The 16,823-nt window shown below is 38.1% G+C and overlaps 4 protein-coding genes across 6 annotated transcripts; 2 read left to right on the forward strand and 2 right to left on the reverse strand.

Annotated features, from left to right (window-relative positions):
• Positions 1–1,493: 1,493 nt before the first annotated feature.
• Positions 1,494–4,934, reverse strand: LOC108092807 (protein telomere ends associated-like). 2 transcript variants are annotated; one of them, XM_017192580.2, is made up of 8 exons: positions 4,376–4,934; positions 4,010–4,321; positions 3,579–3,947; positions 3,440–3,526; positions 3,225–3,375; positions 3,064–3,145; positions 2,288–3,009; positions 1,494–1,778 (listed from the first exon to the last, which is right to left on the reverse strand). In XM_017192580.2, exons 1-8 carry the CDS (start codon positions 4,816–4,818, stop codon positions 1,770–1,772), a joined length of 2,175 nt encoding a protein of 724 aa, XP_017048069.1. In that variant the 5' UTR covers positions 4,819–4,934; the 3' UTR covers positions 1,494–1,769. The 2 variants fall into 2 exon arrangements, with proteins under 2 accessions (XP_017048069.1, XP_017048068.1); XM_017192579.1 differs by lacking the exon at positions 1,494–1,778 and having other exon boundaries at positions 1,830–3,009.
• Positions 4,935–6,654: 1,720 nt separating this feature from the next.
• On the forward strand, positions 6,655–9,111 carry LOC108092787 (lymphokine-activated killer T-cell-originated protein kinase). Of its 2 annotated transcripts, XM_017192553.1 has the most exons (4): positions 6,655–7,011; positions 7,582–7,940; positions 8,066–8,613; positions 8,675–9,111. In XM_017192553.1, exons 1-4 carry the CDS (start codon positions 6,752–6,754, stop codon positions 8,678–8,680), a joined length of 1,173 nt encoding a protein of 390 aa, XP_017048042.1. In that variant the 5' UTR covers positions 6,655–6,751; the 3' UTR covers positions 8,681–9,111. The 2 variants fall into 2 exon arrangements, with proteins under 2 accessions (XP_017048042.1, XP_017048041.1); XM_017192552.1 differs by having other exon boundaries at positions 8,066–9,111.
• An 80-nt stretch (positions 9,112–9,191) lies between these two features.
• On the reverse strand, positions 9,192–12,913 carry LOC108092789 (partitioning defective protein 6). The gene is made up of 3 exons (XM_017192554.2): positions 12,557–12,913; positions 11,616–11,844; positions 9,192–11,557 (listed from the first exon to the last, which is right to left on the reverse strand). The coding sequence occupies exons 1-3, from the start codon at positions 12,632–12,634 to the stop codon at positions 10,797–10,799; spliced, it is 1,068 nt and encodes a 355-aa protein (XP_017048043.1). The 5' UTR covers positions 12,635–12,913; the 3' UTR covers positions 9,192–10,796.
• Positions 12,914–13,145: 232 nt separating this feature from the next.
• On the forward strand, positions 13,146–16,465 carry LOC108092790 (ubiquitin-conjugating enzyme E2 S). The gene is made up of 3 exons (XM_017192555.2): positions 13,146–13,910; positions 14,477–14,947; positions 15,417–16,465. The coding sequence occupies exons 1-3, from the start codon at positions 13,902–13,904 to the stop codon at positions 15,564–15,566; spliced, it is 630 nt and encodes a 209-aa protein (XP_017048044.1). The 5' UTR covers positions 13,146–13,901; the 3' UTR covers positions 15,567–16,465.
• Positions 16,466–16,823: the final 358 nt, after the last annotated feature.

Raw genomic sequence — 16,823 nt, forward strand, 5'->3', positions numbered from 1 at the left:
CAGACGGACAGACGTACAGACGTATTCTGATTCTACTTGTGTTGCTGATCAAGAATATATATAGGTACTTTATGGGGTCTGAGGTGTCTCCTTCACTGCTTTGCAAACTTCTGACTGAAATTATAATACCCTTTGCTCTGCAAGGGTATAACAAGAGACGTAATGTTAAATTCGCTGTTTCAATGGCAGCATGTATGTTTATAGCGATTTCCCTTCACGATTACCTTACAAAAACGAAATATTTTTTATCTGATAAGTCCATCTTGGTACCGGGTTGCAAACAGAGCATGGGAAGAATAGTTTTTCATATATGTATATGCCTCTTGCTCATTGAACTTCGCGTTTTTTCGATCACTAATGCATTAACAATTTAATTATTCTAGATTAAAATATGTATGCTGTATTATGGCTTGCTTTTTCACCTTTTCGACCTTTTTTTTATAAAACAACCCGAACGAATCATTATAATCATTGCTTAACCCCTTTCCCCAAAAGAAAATACATTTCTGGTTTAGTTTAACATGAGCTTTTATTCATTTCACTCATTTTTTAATAGTTTTTTATTTATTTTAGATTTCAAAATCAAACTTATGGCTTCAAAACAACCTTTTTGATTAATTTATCACAAAGTATTCAAATCCATTTTTAGTCAGAAATACAAATACAAACAAATACATTTTTCAACTGCGATGTCTTGAGATTAAGATGCTTAATGAATGTTCGCGCCAGAGCGGCGCTTTCCAGTCCTTTTTGAACCGCCCCTGGAGTCTTAAGAGTCGTGAGAGCAGTTCTTCCAGATCACTTGCATCTCGCTCTCTGGCACTGTTAAGGGTCTCCAATCCGCTCTCGGAGCGGCTCAAAAAGTTTCCACCCCGTAGTTTAAGTTAGTTCTAATTTCCAAGTGTACGAGTGAAGTCGCAGAAATAAAGTGAAGTTGTTTTTATAACGTTTAAACGAAAACTTGTCCGCGTTCTTAATTCTACCCCAAACCCAAAATCGAGAAGGAAGGAAGGAATACCCGCCGTATTTCACCCCAACAATGAATAAAGAGATTAAATTTCAGCCTAAGCTCACAAATTTGAAGTAAATAATATTTCATTCATTTTTTTAAATGTCTTTTTTCCAAGATTAGATTACAAATTAAAACTTTTTCCATCAACATTTTTGGTAAATTTACCACGTACATTCTTAAATTAATTTTCAGCGAAAAATTTAACAACACATTTTTAAAATGCGATGATTAGAAGTAAATAATATTTCATACATTTTTTTAAATGTCTTTTTTCCAAGATTAGATTACAAATTAAAACTTTTTCCATCAACATTTTTGGTAAATTTACCACGTACATTCTTAAATTAATTTTCAGCAAAAAAATTTAACAACACATTTTTAAAATGCGATGATTAGAAGTAAATAATATTTCATTCATTTTTTTAAATGTCTTTTTTCCAAGATTAGATTACAAATTAAAACTTTTTCCATCAACATTTTTGGTAAATTTACCACGTACATTCTTAAATTAATTTTCAGCAAAAAATTTAACAACACATTTTTAAAATGCGATGATTAGAGATTAACGTGCTTATTATTTATTTGAGTTTCTTTTAATGTTTTTTTTTTTAACATTATTCCAAACTCAAACTATTTTTAATCAATTTTCATTAAAAGTTACAAACTTAAATTATACATTTTTAACAGCAATTATAAGAGATTAGACTGCTAATTTTTTCTTTCAATAATACAGTAAATGTTTCCAAATCTAAGATCGTCACAGCCTCTGAAAAGATACAAAAAAAGGCAAACTCATTCAACTAAGCTTAAATACTTTATTTGATTTTAAGATCAACCGAATATATCCTTTAATTCCTTAATCCGCTTCAAAATGCATGGGTTGATGAACTCGATTACGTTACAGTTATTCACTGCCTTCCCATCATCCCATCTGCCTAATTCGCCCAGTATTTCGTTTCTTTTTCAAACTTTACGAGAAATGTCCCGAACTTCGGAACCACACCAATAAAAACCAATTAAACCCGTTTACGGAGATCCATGGAAGAGTCTTTTGAAGCTTTCCAGCGGCATTTGTAGAACAACTCCTCCATGTTGTGGACCAAATGCCCCAAATATGAACGCAACGTGAAAGACAAGTGGGGAAAGACACTTTGCAGCAGAGGACCTCGCACATAACAACGCCTCCCGTCAATCTCAACCAACGACTGCTCATAGGAGGCACCCGCCTTGATCACAAACCCCAACAAAATCATTATTAACGTCTTCTTCAATTACCTTGCGAGTGTTGATATTTGTGGAATCTATCAGAGCGTGCAGCTGGGAGGATTCCGGGAGTTCCTGCGAGGGAGTGATGTTGCCCGCTGATGGCTGAGGTTGAGTTTTGTCGAAAGGATCAGAACGTCCAGCGCCTTCAGACTGATTATGAACATTCGGCTTCAGCAGCAGCTTCCGGAAATCATGCTTCACCTGCGGCACCCGTTCGTTTAATGGCTTCATTCGTTTGTTCGGCCCCGTCTCGCTAGTTGCTGGCCTTTTTCCAGGAATCAACGGAGTTTGAACAATTGAAGTACATGGGATTTCATCGGTATCCAATTCTCGGAGGGCTGCAGCCACGCGCACATCCGCTTGGTCGTTATCAAGCAGCAAATTACCCATCTTATCAGGCATCTGATTCAATTTCGGAATTAAAAAACAGGACATAATCGATTCCCCTTCTTGGCTGGAATCCAAGTCTATTATTTGCTCCTCAATTTTTTCCCACTGACTACTATTGCTGTCAACATTGCAACGTTCGTTGTTAAGGAACTTAATGGGTTCCTGCTTAATTTTCGCCACATTTAAGGACATGGACTCTTTTGATGATTGTGACACATCTGCGATTCCCGCGACCTTTAGTGGATCACCTGCAATTTCTGTCAGTTGGGAATCTTGGCTTACAGTTCCCACGTTGAAAACAATCGACTCAATAGGCTGAGTGGGACCGCCACTATGTATCTCTGAAAGTTTAGAAATTATTTTAGTTATTGGTAGAGATTTCGGTCATAACTTACGATAAGCGGCGTCTTCGTCTTCACTCGAGGAGATGGAGAGTATTTCTTGTTTTTGGCTGGCACCCAAGTCTGTTGTTTGCTCCTTTCAATTTATTTTTAAGATAGAATCCAATTTAGTTTCCTTACTCGAACATATTCCTCAATAAAAAGTGGTTTCTTACCTTTGCGTTCTCCAGGAGCACTGGCGTCTCTAATATTTGGGTTGAATGTTGTAAAGAGTTTGATTTCGTAGTAAAATTTAAATTTTCATTTGTTAGGTTTTTCTCTGAAAATATTGTCGATTGGCCTTTGTTTCCATCAATCTTTGTCTTTCTAATGAAATAAGGAAGAACAAAACGATTTATAAAACTATATCAAAACCACATTCATTACTTACGTAGATAATAGTGCTTGCCCTTTTGATTCAGGCTGATATATTCTTATATTACTAGAATTACTGGAAACGTCCTCTTGGACTTGCGCACTGCAATTAACCAAATATTATTAGGAAAAAACAAGGGAACGTTTTTATTTACCTCTCCTGGGGTAGATCTTCTTTATTAGGTTTCGCCACTTTATTCACCAAGTTGCGATCCACTTGGCAAGCCGTTTCCTTTGGACATTGCTCAGTAAATTTCGGTGACAGGCTAAGCAGTTTTTCCCGCAACTTGGCGGGGCATGGTGGAAAAGCCAGTAGGCGGTCCTGAAACTCCGTGGCACATGGCCGCAACTGGAATTTGTAATTGTGGCGGAAATCTGGTGTAAGGTAAAAAGCCATGTAGTAGTCATAGGCACACTCTTCGAGGACTTTGCCGGCATAATTTTCGTCCGTCATTTTTAGGCTTTCCACAATTTGGTTTAAATTCAGCAAGCTTCTCTTAAACTCCTCAAAACTCGCGATAAAACTGTGCAAGAATGAAAAGAACGATTAGAGAAAAACATTTGTGTGAAACGTTTGTTTGCTCACTTTTCATTATTCTTCCTTGCGTCAAATACCGAAACAGATTTGACTGCTTGAGCATCATAAGGTCTGCTGAATTCCAGTAACTTAGCTAAAGGAGTCGGTGGGCATTCTTTAAAAAAGTTTGCCTTGCCACGAAATCGTGCAAATATGTAGTAGCGGAAATAGAAGTTTCTTAAGGTACTAAGACGATACTCATCATCGGCCAATAGCTTCACACCGTGCTCTTTGTCCTTGGTGATCGCGCGGAACACCACTAATTTGTTAATGTTTCTTTCAAAGGTCTCAAAGGACACCGGAAAAGCAAAGGTGCCAAACCTGCACAAATCGAAATGTTGTTAACGCCATTAGTTCGAATTGAATGGCACTTACTTGTTTTGTTTAACTAGGTGATCTTCAGATCCTAGTTTTAGGTTTCGTGGCAAATTCTTCGCTTCGCTTTTAGCGTGATCGACTTGTTTTGATATTGACTGGTTGATCTCTTGCTGTTTACCCGCATTTATTATCACTTCAGGGTCAGGAACCTTGAGCAACTTTTCTCGGATGCAATGAGGGCAAGGAGCCACCTCGAACTGATACTTTTCTCGAATACTTGGATCTTTGTAAAACGCTTGGTAGTACCACTGTGCGTAGTCGTCGTCGGTTTTGTCATTTTTGTGGTTTCCATCGGCGGATCGTAGGACGCTTGCGATCTTCGGCAGGTTAGTTATTAGCCTTTTAAATACCGTCAAGGTTACAGGATAAACCTGATCTTTGGATGCTAAATTGGTGAGCGACTGCTCGCCGAGTGGGCTTTTTCCCTTTAATACTGACATCAAAACAAGCAATATATTATTAACAAAGCTTACAACACGCCAACCAACTCCACGAAAACCGCCAAAATAATACGACGCTAGAAATTTAGAAAAGCAAAGGTGTGACCGCACATGAAAAAATAAAATATACCATCTGCCAGTGTTAAATATTTGCTTTACATTGCTTAAGGCATGGTATAATAAGTACACTTGGCCCTCGCTTAACACGGACTCTTTTAGCACGAACTCGGTCTTACACGGTTACGAATTTGTTCCCATCTAGGGTTGTGAATAATATATCAAAATATCAATATATCGATATTTTTTTAACCTGATATATCAAATATCGCTAATTTTTTTTGATATTTCCTAATTGGTCACTCTGATGTGATTACACGGAAGCCAAGGAGATGAGCGCGCCAAAAATTTATTTTTATGTGGATTTGTGTGTATTTCCGCGAATTTTTGTGTTTGTACACGAATTCCGTGTAATTGATTTAATTTGCTCTCGAGTTTTTTCCGCTAAATTCGTGTTAGTGATTTTGTTTTTAATTTTCTATAAATTACTTGTAATAGGAAAAAGGCAAAGTAAAATCAGGATAATATATAAATGTATGTATGTATTTAAAATAAAGCATTGAGCAACTGTGCAGCGAAAACCGTTAAAAAAAAAACAATTTTTGTTAAATTTTGGTTGATTAATAAAAATAAATATGTAAATTAAATAAATATCAAAAATACTTGATATATCGATTTTTTTGGGTGATAAATATTTTTATCAATTTGATAGATTTTTAAAAAACGATATATCACTGATACGATATTTTTTACATATCATCACAACCCTACTCCCATCCCCCTTTGAAAACGCTAAAAACCTCGTTCTTACACGATTGCAAAATATCGATAATGAAATAGACAGATTTTTTTTGATAACGAGCCACCAAAAAAGAAAACATGTTAAAACAAACTCGCCCCCAAATGGATTTTAAATTTGATATGATCTTATTTCTTATTTCTTCTTATTTTTTAACATTTTTAAGTTTCTTTAAAGTGTAACCTGCTAATTAATTATATAAAGCAACTTTTTTAATTTAATACCAACTTTTAATTTCGAAAATATTAATGTTATGCATTTATTAAAGGCACATTCATACTAACTTTTGGTTAATTTTGAACCAATGTATGAAACTTTAATAAATAAATATGAACAATAAAAAAATTTTGTTGCTATGAACTTTGAATTTTAAGAACGTAACACCGTATTTTGTACTGCAATCGGTACAATCTTATTGATGATATTTTTTATCAAAAAAAAAGTGAAAATATTTAAAATATTACATCAAAATATCGATATTTTTTGTGTTAAAAAATTTCCCGCCCACAATAAAAAGACAATAAGTTTCTTATTAAAAATAATAGTATTATTGTTATATGTATATACATATGTTATGACCAGTATGTATTTAGTTTGTGAGATTTTAAGAACACCCTTTGTGTGCGTCCGTTATCCTGCTTTTTGCCTCAGCATTCTTGAAAGACTTCGTTATTGTCATAATATTTTCAAAGTTCGTTGACAGCTAAGAATTAAAACTTATTAATATACATATATTGTGAACAACGTGTTTGTGTGCGTTTGGCGCCAATTTTCAGTGGTATGTGCGTAAATTACATATGCACACATAGACACCATGAAATCTGTCGCTTTGGAATTCAGAGTAACCAAAGACAAAAATATCAAAAACTATCAAAAATATATATTTATATTTCGATATTTGGGCAAACAAAAAAATACTATATAAATATATCATTTTTTGAATAAAATATCGATATATTGATATGTTGATATATTATCAACAACCCTAGTAGCATTCCATTTTCCGTTCAAACGGTTTTTTTGTGCGCGTCGCGCTTTTGTTGATTGACTGATATAACAATACAGTAATTTGTTAAGATGGACACGCCGCGCCGTAAGCTGCGCAACTTGCACATGGTGAACGTACAGAACAGCAGCACTCCAATTCGCGTCCCGCCGTCGCCGATGTTAAAAAGGCTTGGTCACGGTACCGGTGTTAGCGTTTACCGCCTGGATCGCTCACCGCGATGCGGCCAAATCCGGTCGCCGTGGGCTGTGAAGCGGCTCAATCAAAACATGCGGGTTAAGAAGGACACGCTCTTCAACGAACGGATTGTCCACGAGGCGGAAATCCTGCGGTAAGTTCTGCTAAACCACCGCAATTCCATCGGCTCCACTTGCACTGTCCTGCGATTGTGTGTGTGTGTGTGTGTGCTTTGTGTGGATGCTGCATGTGCGTGTGTACTAGGATAGCCCCATATCAATGTGGGTCACACAAGTTTTAGAGCTCCCTAACTAACTAATTTTTTTTATATTTATCTACTTGTGGGATATTAATAATATAATGTTTAATAGACCCTTCATAAATAATAATAAATAACAGTTAGCCTTTGAAATTAGATATAATTATACCCTAGCAGAGCAAAAAACTATGATAACTATATGATAGAGTTATCCGATTTTAATACAATTTAATTCGAAGTTCGATAGTAGTTAAAAAACACAATCTGGAAGAAATCAAGTCAATATGATCAAAAAAAAATTTTTCAATATTTCGTATGCGAGCTATCCGATATAGTCTCCCGATCCGGCCCGTTCCGACTTATAGCTTTTAAACTGAGAGACTAGTTTACATAGAAACAGACAGGAGGACAGAAATCCCTAGAAATTCCTTAACTGATAACTTTTTTTTGTTTTTGCTATTTTAGTAAGCTGCAGCATCCGAATATCGTAGGTTTCCGTGGAGTCATCACCAATGAAGAGGGCCTTAATACTCTTGCGCTCGAAATGTGCACTACTTCGCTTGGTTCCATACTCGAGGAACGTCACGACGAAGATCTAGGTCCGCTTCAGGCTAAACACACTTATAAGATGATTATGGACGTTGCTCTGGCCCTAGATTTCCTTCACACTGAGGCTCGGTTGCTGCACGGCGACCTCAAATCCTTTAATATCCTGGTTAAGGGAGAGTTTGAGATCTGCAAGCTGTGCGATTTCGGGGTCTCTCTGCCGCTGGACGAGCAGGGCGAGATTAATTTTGTTAAGAATCCCGAGCTGCGCTATGTGGGTTAGTTGAGACTGCAGATATTTTATACATATATCTGGTACCTAAGTCTTGAATACCACGATGATTATCAAGTTAAATTGATGGTACATATTTGAAACAAAATTAAAACCCGTTTTGTTTTTTAGGAACTAGCCTTTGGTGCGCGCCAGAGGTCATGGACGATGTGGACATCATAGACAGCAAAGCAGACATTTTCAGCTTTGGTTTGGTTATCTACGAAACCCTGGCCCTGGTGCCGCCACATACCTTAGAACTCGATGCAGCGCTGGGCGAGGATATGGACAGCTCCCACGATTTGACCACTGATGCTGAGAAACTGCAGCGCAAGCATCTTACCTTTTCAGACAATGAAAGTAAAGGTGGGAAAGATCCTGAAGTCGAAGAAGAGCATACAGACAACGATATGAGTCAGGATGTGGCTGAGGAGGAAAAAAAGGCGGTCGAAGAGGAAGAGGATGACACCAAGGAGAACGACATCTCTGATTTTTCTCTAAACAACCTTCATTCGGCTTACGGCACACGCCCGCCTCTGCCGGTGGCCTTTCAGCTGAGCGACGATTACAACTGCATAGTTGAGCTATTCTACCTTTGCACGAATACTTTGAGCGAAGATCGTCCAGCGGCCAAGACTGTTTGGCAGTGCCTTGAGAACAATTCCGCAAATGTGACGACAGTAAGCGATTAGACTGATCATCACATTTAATCTCCACACTCTTCCTTCCTTTGGAATCTAGCTCTAAAATTTCAAATTTCTGGATGTCCTAATTTTGTTTGCTTTTATAAATAATAAGCTATAACTTCTACTTTGTAAGAAAAACTTGTCGGCGATTGCACGCATGAAGTCAAAATTTAGTATGGTGTACATATGTATTCAGCAGCCAAAAAAGAGATCGATTGAATCGGGTCCCAACTAAAATAACTTTATGGTTTCAAAAATTTAAGACATAAATGTTGTCAACAATAAAGCTTATAAAAAGTATTAATTTTGAAAAAACGCTACTAAATGTATATAAAACTCGTAACTCATTATTGGTATTTAAACTATAAGATTTTGTTATTGATAAGGTTTGTTCACAATAGAAGTGATTTTTGTAAGGTGAAACTAAGTTAAATTGATCCAATATTATATAAAAGTATTGCTGGTACCAAGTAAACACATTTTTCAACTTGATATTCCCATGTGAAGTTATTATTTTTCAAACCAATTCCGTTATTTTTTCCGACCTCCCAAGGAAACTATTTTGACAAATCTCACATACAAGTTTACTTAGGTTTATTAAAAAATAATACATACATCAAAATATAATTATTTCTTTTGCTTTTCGGTCTTTATAGTTGTTCAGCGGAAAGATACTTGCGTTGTATACATACGCGTGTGCAGGGAACAGGGTATTTTTTGGAGAGTATAGGTATTAGTTCGATAAAAGTTCAGATTGCTTGGTATAACAAGGATATGTGGAGTAGGGATAAGGGACAACACGCATTTAATTATACTTTTAGATTCGCTGCTGTCTATATTCTAAATCTTGCTATTTATTTAGGGTATTTCGTACGGTTAGTTATGCCTGTCCGGTCTCATAAATATGGGTATTGTTAACTTCAAGTCGAGCAGACCGCATCGCATCTGCCTTGAGTGGCTTTTCCTCAATTTGACTAAAGCGCATCTACAGGGATACGCATTTAACATAGATTGAATTAGTGTATATATTCTCTTGTATATATATATATAAAGTATCGAATTGCTCTCGTAAAGGCGAAGGCGCTTTTGGTGTTTCCTTTATTCTTAATTGATTTGTTAACTTTAGCTCGCCTTCTTTTTTCGTTTCTCCGTAACTTTAAATGGTGACAATTACAACAAACAACTTGAACGAGTATTGGACGCATTGACGAAACACAAAAGCAAAAATGACAAATAAGTGCAATGTTTAAAATAAAATAATAATAAAAAAAAAATATGATGAGTAATGCCAAAAATAAAAACCATGAAGCTGGTCTAAAAAAGTAAATAGCAAACATACACAGAATTCTCGTCTCAACCATTTTTTGGTGTTATTTGACTTCTTAAAGTACATAAAATGGAATGTTTTGGGTATAAATTAGTCGCGTGTGATTTTGTTTACAATTATTGCTCTTTCAGAATCGTTTGATTCGAATAGTTAAGAAAAATTAATTTCTCTGCCTTCTGCATTTGATGCTTTATCTCTCTCTCTCTCTCTGTTTCACTCTCCCATAGCTGTCTCACTCTAATCTAATGCAACAAGCAAGTATAATAACAAGACGTATATCTTACTAATTTAAATACACATATATATATGCCAATGAAAAAGATAAAACGGGGGACTGCATCCAAACACTTGCAAATGAATAGGTGACTTTTGTATGGATTTGAGTTTCGTGGAATGTATGGGGAAAGTCGTATGAGTACATATATAATCGCATTCATATATTGCTCACCTACCACGAAGTGGGTATATTGTATGGATAGCGTTCACAATTTTAATTTAACTATACAAAACTAGGAGCCAAATAATTTACCATGTTTCTACATATTTATCGAACGGTTCGTGCAATCTGACCAATCTTTAAGGATATCAACATTTTTTTTTAACCGAGGTTTCGTGAGCTTTGACAGTCTTTTAAGTAAGTGAGCTATATATAAACGATTAATATACATGTGATTAGCTGGCCTAACGTGTATAACTTTAAATAATTGACTTGGGTTTAACGAACTTATCCGATCTTAGGGAAAGTTAAGTCTGATAAACTGAAAATTTCTTCTCTTTTTTGCTGTAAATTAACTTTTTCCGTTGCTTGAGTTCTGCATTCTGTTCGACGAGCTGTATCTTCTGCTTATTCCTACAAATGCAGCACTCCATCCTTAACATCGCTGGCCATTATCGTGGACGCATTGGATGCTGCCTGCTGGTGATGCGACGAGGGAGATGAGGACAGCGGTGGCGCCTGCTGCTGGTGATTGTGATTCCCGGCAGATGTAGAGGTGGGACTCTCGTCTAGTGTCACACCCGTCAGGTCCACGATATCGTCCTGATCGTCGTGCTCGATTTCGTCGGAGGTGTTGGTATTATTAGTGTGATGCGAGCCACTGGACAACTGGCTGTTTCTCGAGAAGGAACCCCGATGTGTAGATGTCAACGTACGCTGATTGGCCGGCTTAACAGTGATGATCAAGTTGGAGCTATTAGCCACCATCATGTCGGTAACCTGGTCCAGAGTCTTGCCAGCCACTTCGATGCCATTTACCTCGATCACCTCGTCGTTTACGGCCAGCAAGCCCGTACTTTCGGCGAGGCCGCCTGGCACCAAACGGGATATGAAAATTCCTGGCTGCTTTTCGAGTCCACTGGCCGTCACCCGCACGGAAGTGCCATCCCTTATGTAGAATCCCAGTGGTTTGTCGCTGCCGTGCTTTAGCAGCCGTACCCTGCGATGCGTTTCCGGCACAATATCCACATCTATAATAGCCGAAACCTGGCGGAAATCGTGGGGTATGGATATCGACGGCGCTTTTGTCTTTACTGGTGTGTGACCCATTAATATGCTGCCGATTAGGTTCCTAGGTTTCATCGTTCCAAAGCCCGAGTACTCGTTCAGATCATCTGCAAAACATAACAGGACGTGGTAATTTGGGCATGAGCCTTGCGATGGAGCACTCACCTTTGCGCTGAACTATTACTCGTAGAAGTGGACGAGCGGTTTTCAAAGCTCTGCCGAAGTTATCATCATTGTTGATTGGCAAAAGATCGTTGTCCCGCGGATCAATGTACAGTATAAGAAACTGAATGTTGGTTAACTTGTGCAGCTGCTCCACAAGGGCCGCAAATTTGTCGAAGCTCTGCTCCGTCTCATTACGTTTAAAGCTCCACCGCCGGAACTCAGCATCAAACTATAAGATTGCGTTAGTTTAATAATTTAAATCACTTGTAAATTTATTAATATTACTCAAGACAATTTAGTTAGTATGTTTATTGTTTTCGAAGTATCACCTTCCGAAAAAATTAGTTGTTTAGTTGTTTGTTTTCTATTATTTAAAATACAAATGCTTTAACGAAAGGAATCAATGGTGTAATTACAATTTTGCAGACAAATATTATATTTAATGTGAAAACATTAATATATAAAAAATAATTTATGAACAATTTTACAAATATCTGCTAAGAGATTATAATATATGTAATACCATCTGCAGGGGTATATTTAACACCCTGGCACGAAACAAAGGGTAGGTATTTGAAGTAACGATCTTAGGCTCAACAGATCGCCCTGCTTGAATTCGCTGCTAAGAAAAAGGACATCTGCAGGCTGTTGAATGCATTTTTATTTTGGAACTAAGTGTTCCAACTAGTAAATCCCCATTCCGATTCATATAATTATAATCAAGTCCAGCAAAATATTGATCATTGTCTATTAATGGGGACAACGCTGTATTTCTTGGGACTAGAACCTCTTCTGGGTTTTAGTCAACTTTCCACCTCGGAACCCTTGGGTTTCAGCTAGTTAATCCCATTTCTATGCGCATGAATCAGCAGCTCAGCGGCGGAGAAAGGGGCGTGGATGTCGGCGGGGGCGGGGCCCCCAGAGGCTGAATTTGGACTCACCTTCGACTTCACCTCGATCAGATTTGATTCGCCGCTGGCCGCTGTGCCGGATGTTGTGTTTATCTTGTTCTTTGACATTTTCTCCAATCCCAGTGACCACAATTTTCCTCACACACAACACAAAAACACAGCAGTTTCTCTGATCTGATCTTCAGGATCGAACCCAGCCGACCGATACGAACCGAAACCGAACCAAAGAGCAGTGTACCGATGGCGATGGACAACGAATGTGGGGGCTGGCAATAAATTAGAGTTAGAAATCTAAATTAAAACTAATTAAATAAAAGAAATGAATGGAGGTGGATGGTATTAAATCTCGTTCAGCGCCCGGTGTTGGTAAACGCCGGCGTTGCGGAATGCGGTGTGTGTTGGGCAACGTCACCCTCAACCACCGTCCAGGCCAAAGTCGCATAGAGCTTAATTGGAGGTCAATCAATTTGTATCATTATCCGTTAATTTAATAGGCCACATCACATTTATTTATTTGATTTTAAACGCTAATGTAAGAATGTTAGTTGTTTGCTAATTATCGATACATCGATTACACCTGAGCAGCCCTGAAAGGCGCATTAGTGTAGACACAGTTCGTTTCTGCGGGCTAGGAGGCCTTTGAATACGCTACATTTCAGAAGGGTCTGAAAACTTTGCTTAATATTTCGTTTTACCTGAAATTTGATAACAATTATATAACTTGTGAAAATTTTGAGCCAAGCTTAAGAATCTTTTCAAGCTACCCGCCGTTAAGAAGCTCACCCAATTGCCGCACTCAAACGACTTGAAGACTCTTATATGCCCCAATCGCAGCGCAGCGCCAGCGGCGAGGGTTACTGTAAAATGGAAACTGTTTTTGTGTGTTGTTGTCGAGCGTGAAGTGTGCAATTAGACAACCGATTTTGTTTAAATGTGTCGAGAAAAGGAACACTGCAAGAACGGCGAAGGCGAGCGAATCGATTTTGAAACAAAAACAAGCTACGCAGCTAAATTCTAAGTCGATTGGAAATTCGGAAATTGGGAAATTCGAAAGGTGGTCCCCCATCTGATGTATATATACATATAAGAGAGCGTGCAAAAACAGAAACCCAAACAACAGAAAAGAAGAGACCAGTGGCGGGGTTGGAAAAACGCAGCGCTCTAAGCTACAAGTATTTTAGCCAGTTTTCCACGACAGCTGGGAAAAGGCGGTGAAATTGCGACTTTCGGCGGCCCAAAGAGCTCAGCTGCAGGAATAAGCTGACGCGAAACCTTGAGACACACACCGATTCTCACGAACACGCGCACTCTCACTCACAGAGGAGCCAACACTCACACACGCTCAGGCGCAGGAGCATCAGGAAGTGCAGACACCATGAGTTCGGTAGAGTAAACAAATTATCCAACTAAATACAGTCACTGTGAACAACTCAAAAGCAATCCCTGAACTATTTAACTTCAAATGTTATTCCCTTTCAAAAAAAAAAAAAAACACAAATTTAGTTATATTGGTATGCCCTGATGTCTGATTGCGTTTAAACTTAAAAAACCAGGTTCTAAATACAAATAAAGCCTGCGGGAGTTGTAAAATATAGTTGTTCGACAAGATCATTAGATCTTGCAAACACATCCCTGTTAGTATCGATCCGCTATCCGGCTAAAAGCTGGGTTTCTCTTCATGTACAAAGGAACAATTTTCTAGAATCTTCATAAGTAGCGAAGATCCTTTTAAGGATCTGAATACGCTTGTATACGATTTAAGGGCATTAAATCAAAACCGAAATAAAGTTGCAATATTCTGGAAATATATACATAGACATCGCAACTTTTCTTATAGGCTTTGACTTGCCGAGGTTAAAGTAAGGGGTTTGCTTCGAGTTAGGCCAAGCCATGTGGTTTCCAAAATCCCGAAACTAATATTTTAATTTTTAAAACTCCCCCAATCTGCAGCAATATTCGAATGTGGAGAACCTGTCGCCGCAGACAATTCGGCAGGTGATGAGGGAGCTACAGGAGATGGAGACCACGCCGCCGGAGGGCATCAAGGTGCTAATCAACGAAAGCGACGTAACGGACATACAGGCGCTAATAGACGGACCTGCTGGAACTCCGTACGCCGCAGGTGTTTTTCGTGTTAAGTTAACGCTGAACAAGGACTTCCCGCAGACGCCACCGAAGGCGTACTTCCTCACCAAGATCTTTCACCCAAATGTGGCCGGCAACGGGGAAATCTGCGTGAACACACTGAAGAAGGACTGGAAGCCGGACCTAGGCATCAAGCACATTCTGCTCACCATCAAATGCCTGCTGATCGTCCCAAATCCTGAATCGGCGCTAAACGAGGAAGCCGGCAAGATGCTGTTGGAGCGTTACGACGACTACTCGCAGCGGGCGCGCATGATGACTGAGATCCATGCCCAGGTGAAAATCGGGTTACTTTTCCTTGCATGCGAAGCATAATGTGACAAGAACCGATGAATTTTGATCAAATTTAAAAAATTTTGATTTTATGTTTCAATTACAGAACAGCAAATTCCACATAATGTCCGTTTAAAAACAAAATCCTTGTATCACACTGAGTATATCATGACCAATCATAATCGTTTTGACTTGACTTTATTGTTGTGTTTTTGGGGTAACGAACTATTACTTACTATCCTCTTCCTTACAAAATAAAATACATCCTTCAAATAGTGGTAGAAGATCCAACCTTCTAATCAGTGATGGTACGGCCAGATTTTGTTTCTAATTAATTTGTAGTTATAATTAAAAGAACTGGAATTGACGGTTTAAAAACTGGTTCTTGATTGAACATTGAAACTAATTTATGCTTATTAATCCTCTTCAAATATAAAATGTCTAACATATTCCGATTTCATTTTAATTGTAGCCTGTAAAGTGCGGTGCAGGCCCTGCTGGCGATGCCAAAGACGACGACGGACCCTCGACAAAGAAGCACGCGGGACTGGACAAGAAGCTGCAGGATAAGAAGAAGGAGAAGTTGCTTAAGGAGAAGAAGCGTATGCTAAAGAGATTATGAGAGGCATAAGGCGAAGTTCCATGGACTAGCTAATCAACCAGAAGCAGTAAGCAGTAAACAGCAGGAAATAGCAGATACGAAAGGAAGGATGGATGTTAAAGAAAGGATAAGTGCGAGCGTTAACCCCAGAACCACTTGAAAGGCTGCAGGATCAAAGCTAGCATAGTGGACATTAAGGAACAGGCGCGCTATGAAATTTTACACTGATCTGATTAAAAAAAAGAAAGAAAATTAAGCAACGGAAGTTAAAGCTGCAAAATTTCGGTAGAACGAGAGACAGACAAAACCACTCCAAAGAAAAGTGCATCCAGTTACCATATACGATTATTTAAATCACATTTTTTGGTGACAGCACCTGTCAACCGAGCCTAGAAAGTAGAAAAAACATACAAACAAACAAAAACCAAGAAAAATGGGGAAAGCAACCATCTCCTAATAATTTATGTAGTTCTCTTTTCTTAACGCTCATGAGATATCCTAGAATAATTTATGTAACTAGATTAACGAAGAAAAATGAGAACATCATCGCCTCATAAATGCCACACCCCAGCACCCTGCCCAAATCTCTCTTAAAAGAATCACCACTTAACCTTATTGAGCACTATTTGTCTTTTTGGGGTTCGTCCTTATAACTGGGTATACTCCCCTGTAATCAATTTTCCAGAACAACTGTGTATTACTAAGAATTCGATTGCGCAATGTATGAACGCTCCCTACAACTTAAGTTTATCCCCTTAATAATTGTGTTTTTTAAAATTGTATCCATTAAGTTTAAAAATTAATACATTTTATTCGTTACATTCAATTGTCCTGCTTAGGTTTACTATACAAAAAGAAAGCAACCACGCACCCAACAAACAATCACAAAGAAATACAAACAATTGATGAAAAACTGTAAACGATCGATTGCACATTCTATAGGGTCATAGGTTTAGGTACTTATAACTGTAAAACACTCGATGCGGGATGAAATAGAGCGGAATGGATCGGAACGGAATAGCACGGTGATAAGTGCATGGGATATCCTCGTCCTTTCGGTCGCTATATCGCTATATCTTTCACGCCTGCCGCTCTCTTTCCTTTCGTTCAAACATTCTCTCCAAGCTCACACAACAAACACATAAAACGGGAGTGAAGAGTTAAAAGCAATAAAAATGAATAAAATTCCAAAAAAAATTTAAATATGATGATTCAAAAAATTTACAGATGATCATTATGAAAAATGGTTTCATAATATACATACGTTTAAAGTACTAT

Source organism: Drosophila ficusphila, unplaced genomic scaffold (assembly GCF_018152265.1).
Source record: "Drosophila ficusphila isolate 14025-0441.05 unplaced genomic scaffold, ASM1815226v1 contig_197, whole genome shotgun sequence".
NCBI lineage: Eukaryota > Metazoa > Arthropoda > Insecta > Diptera > Drosophilidae > Drosophila > Drosophila ficusphila.

Coding starts and splice junctions, on each gene's coding strand:
- LOC108092807 (XM_017192579.1), bottom strand. CDS start 4,818: ATGTCAGTATTAAAGGGAAAAAGCCCACTCGGCGAGCAGTCGCTCACC. Junction 3,527..3,578: donor GAAGATCTACCCCAGGAGAG/GTAAATAAAAAC, acceptor GGTTAATTGCAG/TGCGCAAGTCCAAGAGGACG. Junction 3,376..3,439: donor GGGCAAGCACTATTATCTAC/GTAAGTAATGAA, acceptor TTATTTCATTAG/AAAGACAAAGATTGATGGAA.
- LOC108092789 (XM_017192554.2), bottom strand. CDS start 12,634: ATGTCAAAGAACAAGATAAACACAACATCCGGCACAGCGGCCAGCGGC. Junction 11,845..12,556: donor TGATCGAGGTGAAGTCGAAG/GTGAGTCCAAAT, acceptor GCAATCTTATAG/TTTGATGCTGAGTTCCGGCG. Junction 11,558..11,615: donor AGTAATAGTTCAGCGCAAAG/GTGAGTGCTCCA, acceptor TATGTTTTGCAG/ATGATCTGAACGAGTACTCG.
- LOC108092790 (XM_017192555.2), top strand. Junction 14,948..15,416: donor TGACTGAGATCCATGCCCAG/GTGAAAATCGGG, acceptor TTTTAATTGTAG/CCTGTAAAGTGCGGTGCAGG.
- LOC108092787 (XM_017192552.1), top strand. CDS start 6,752: ATGGACACGCCGCGCCGTAAGCTGCGCAACTTGCACATGGTGAACGTA. Junction 7,012..7,581: donor CACGAGGCGGAAATCCTGCG/GTAAGTTCTGCT, acceptor TTGCTATTTTAG/TAAGCTGCAGCATCCGAATA. Junction 7,941..8,065: donor TCCCGAGCTGCGCTATGTGG/GTTAGTTGAGAC, acceptor TTTGTTTTTTAG/GAACTAGCCTTTGGTGCGCG.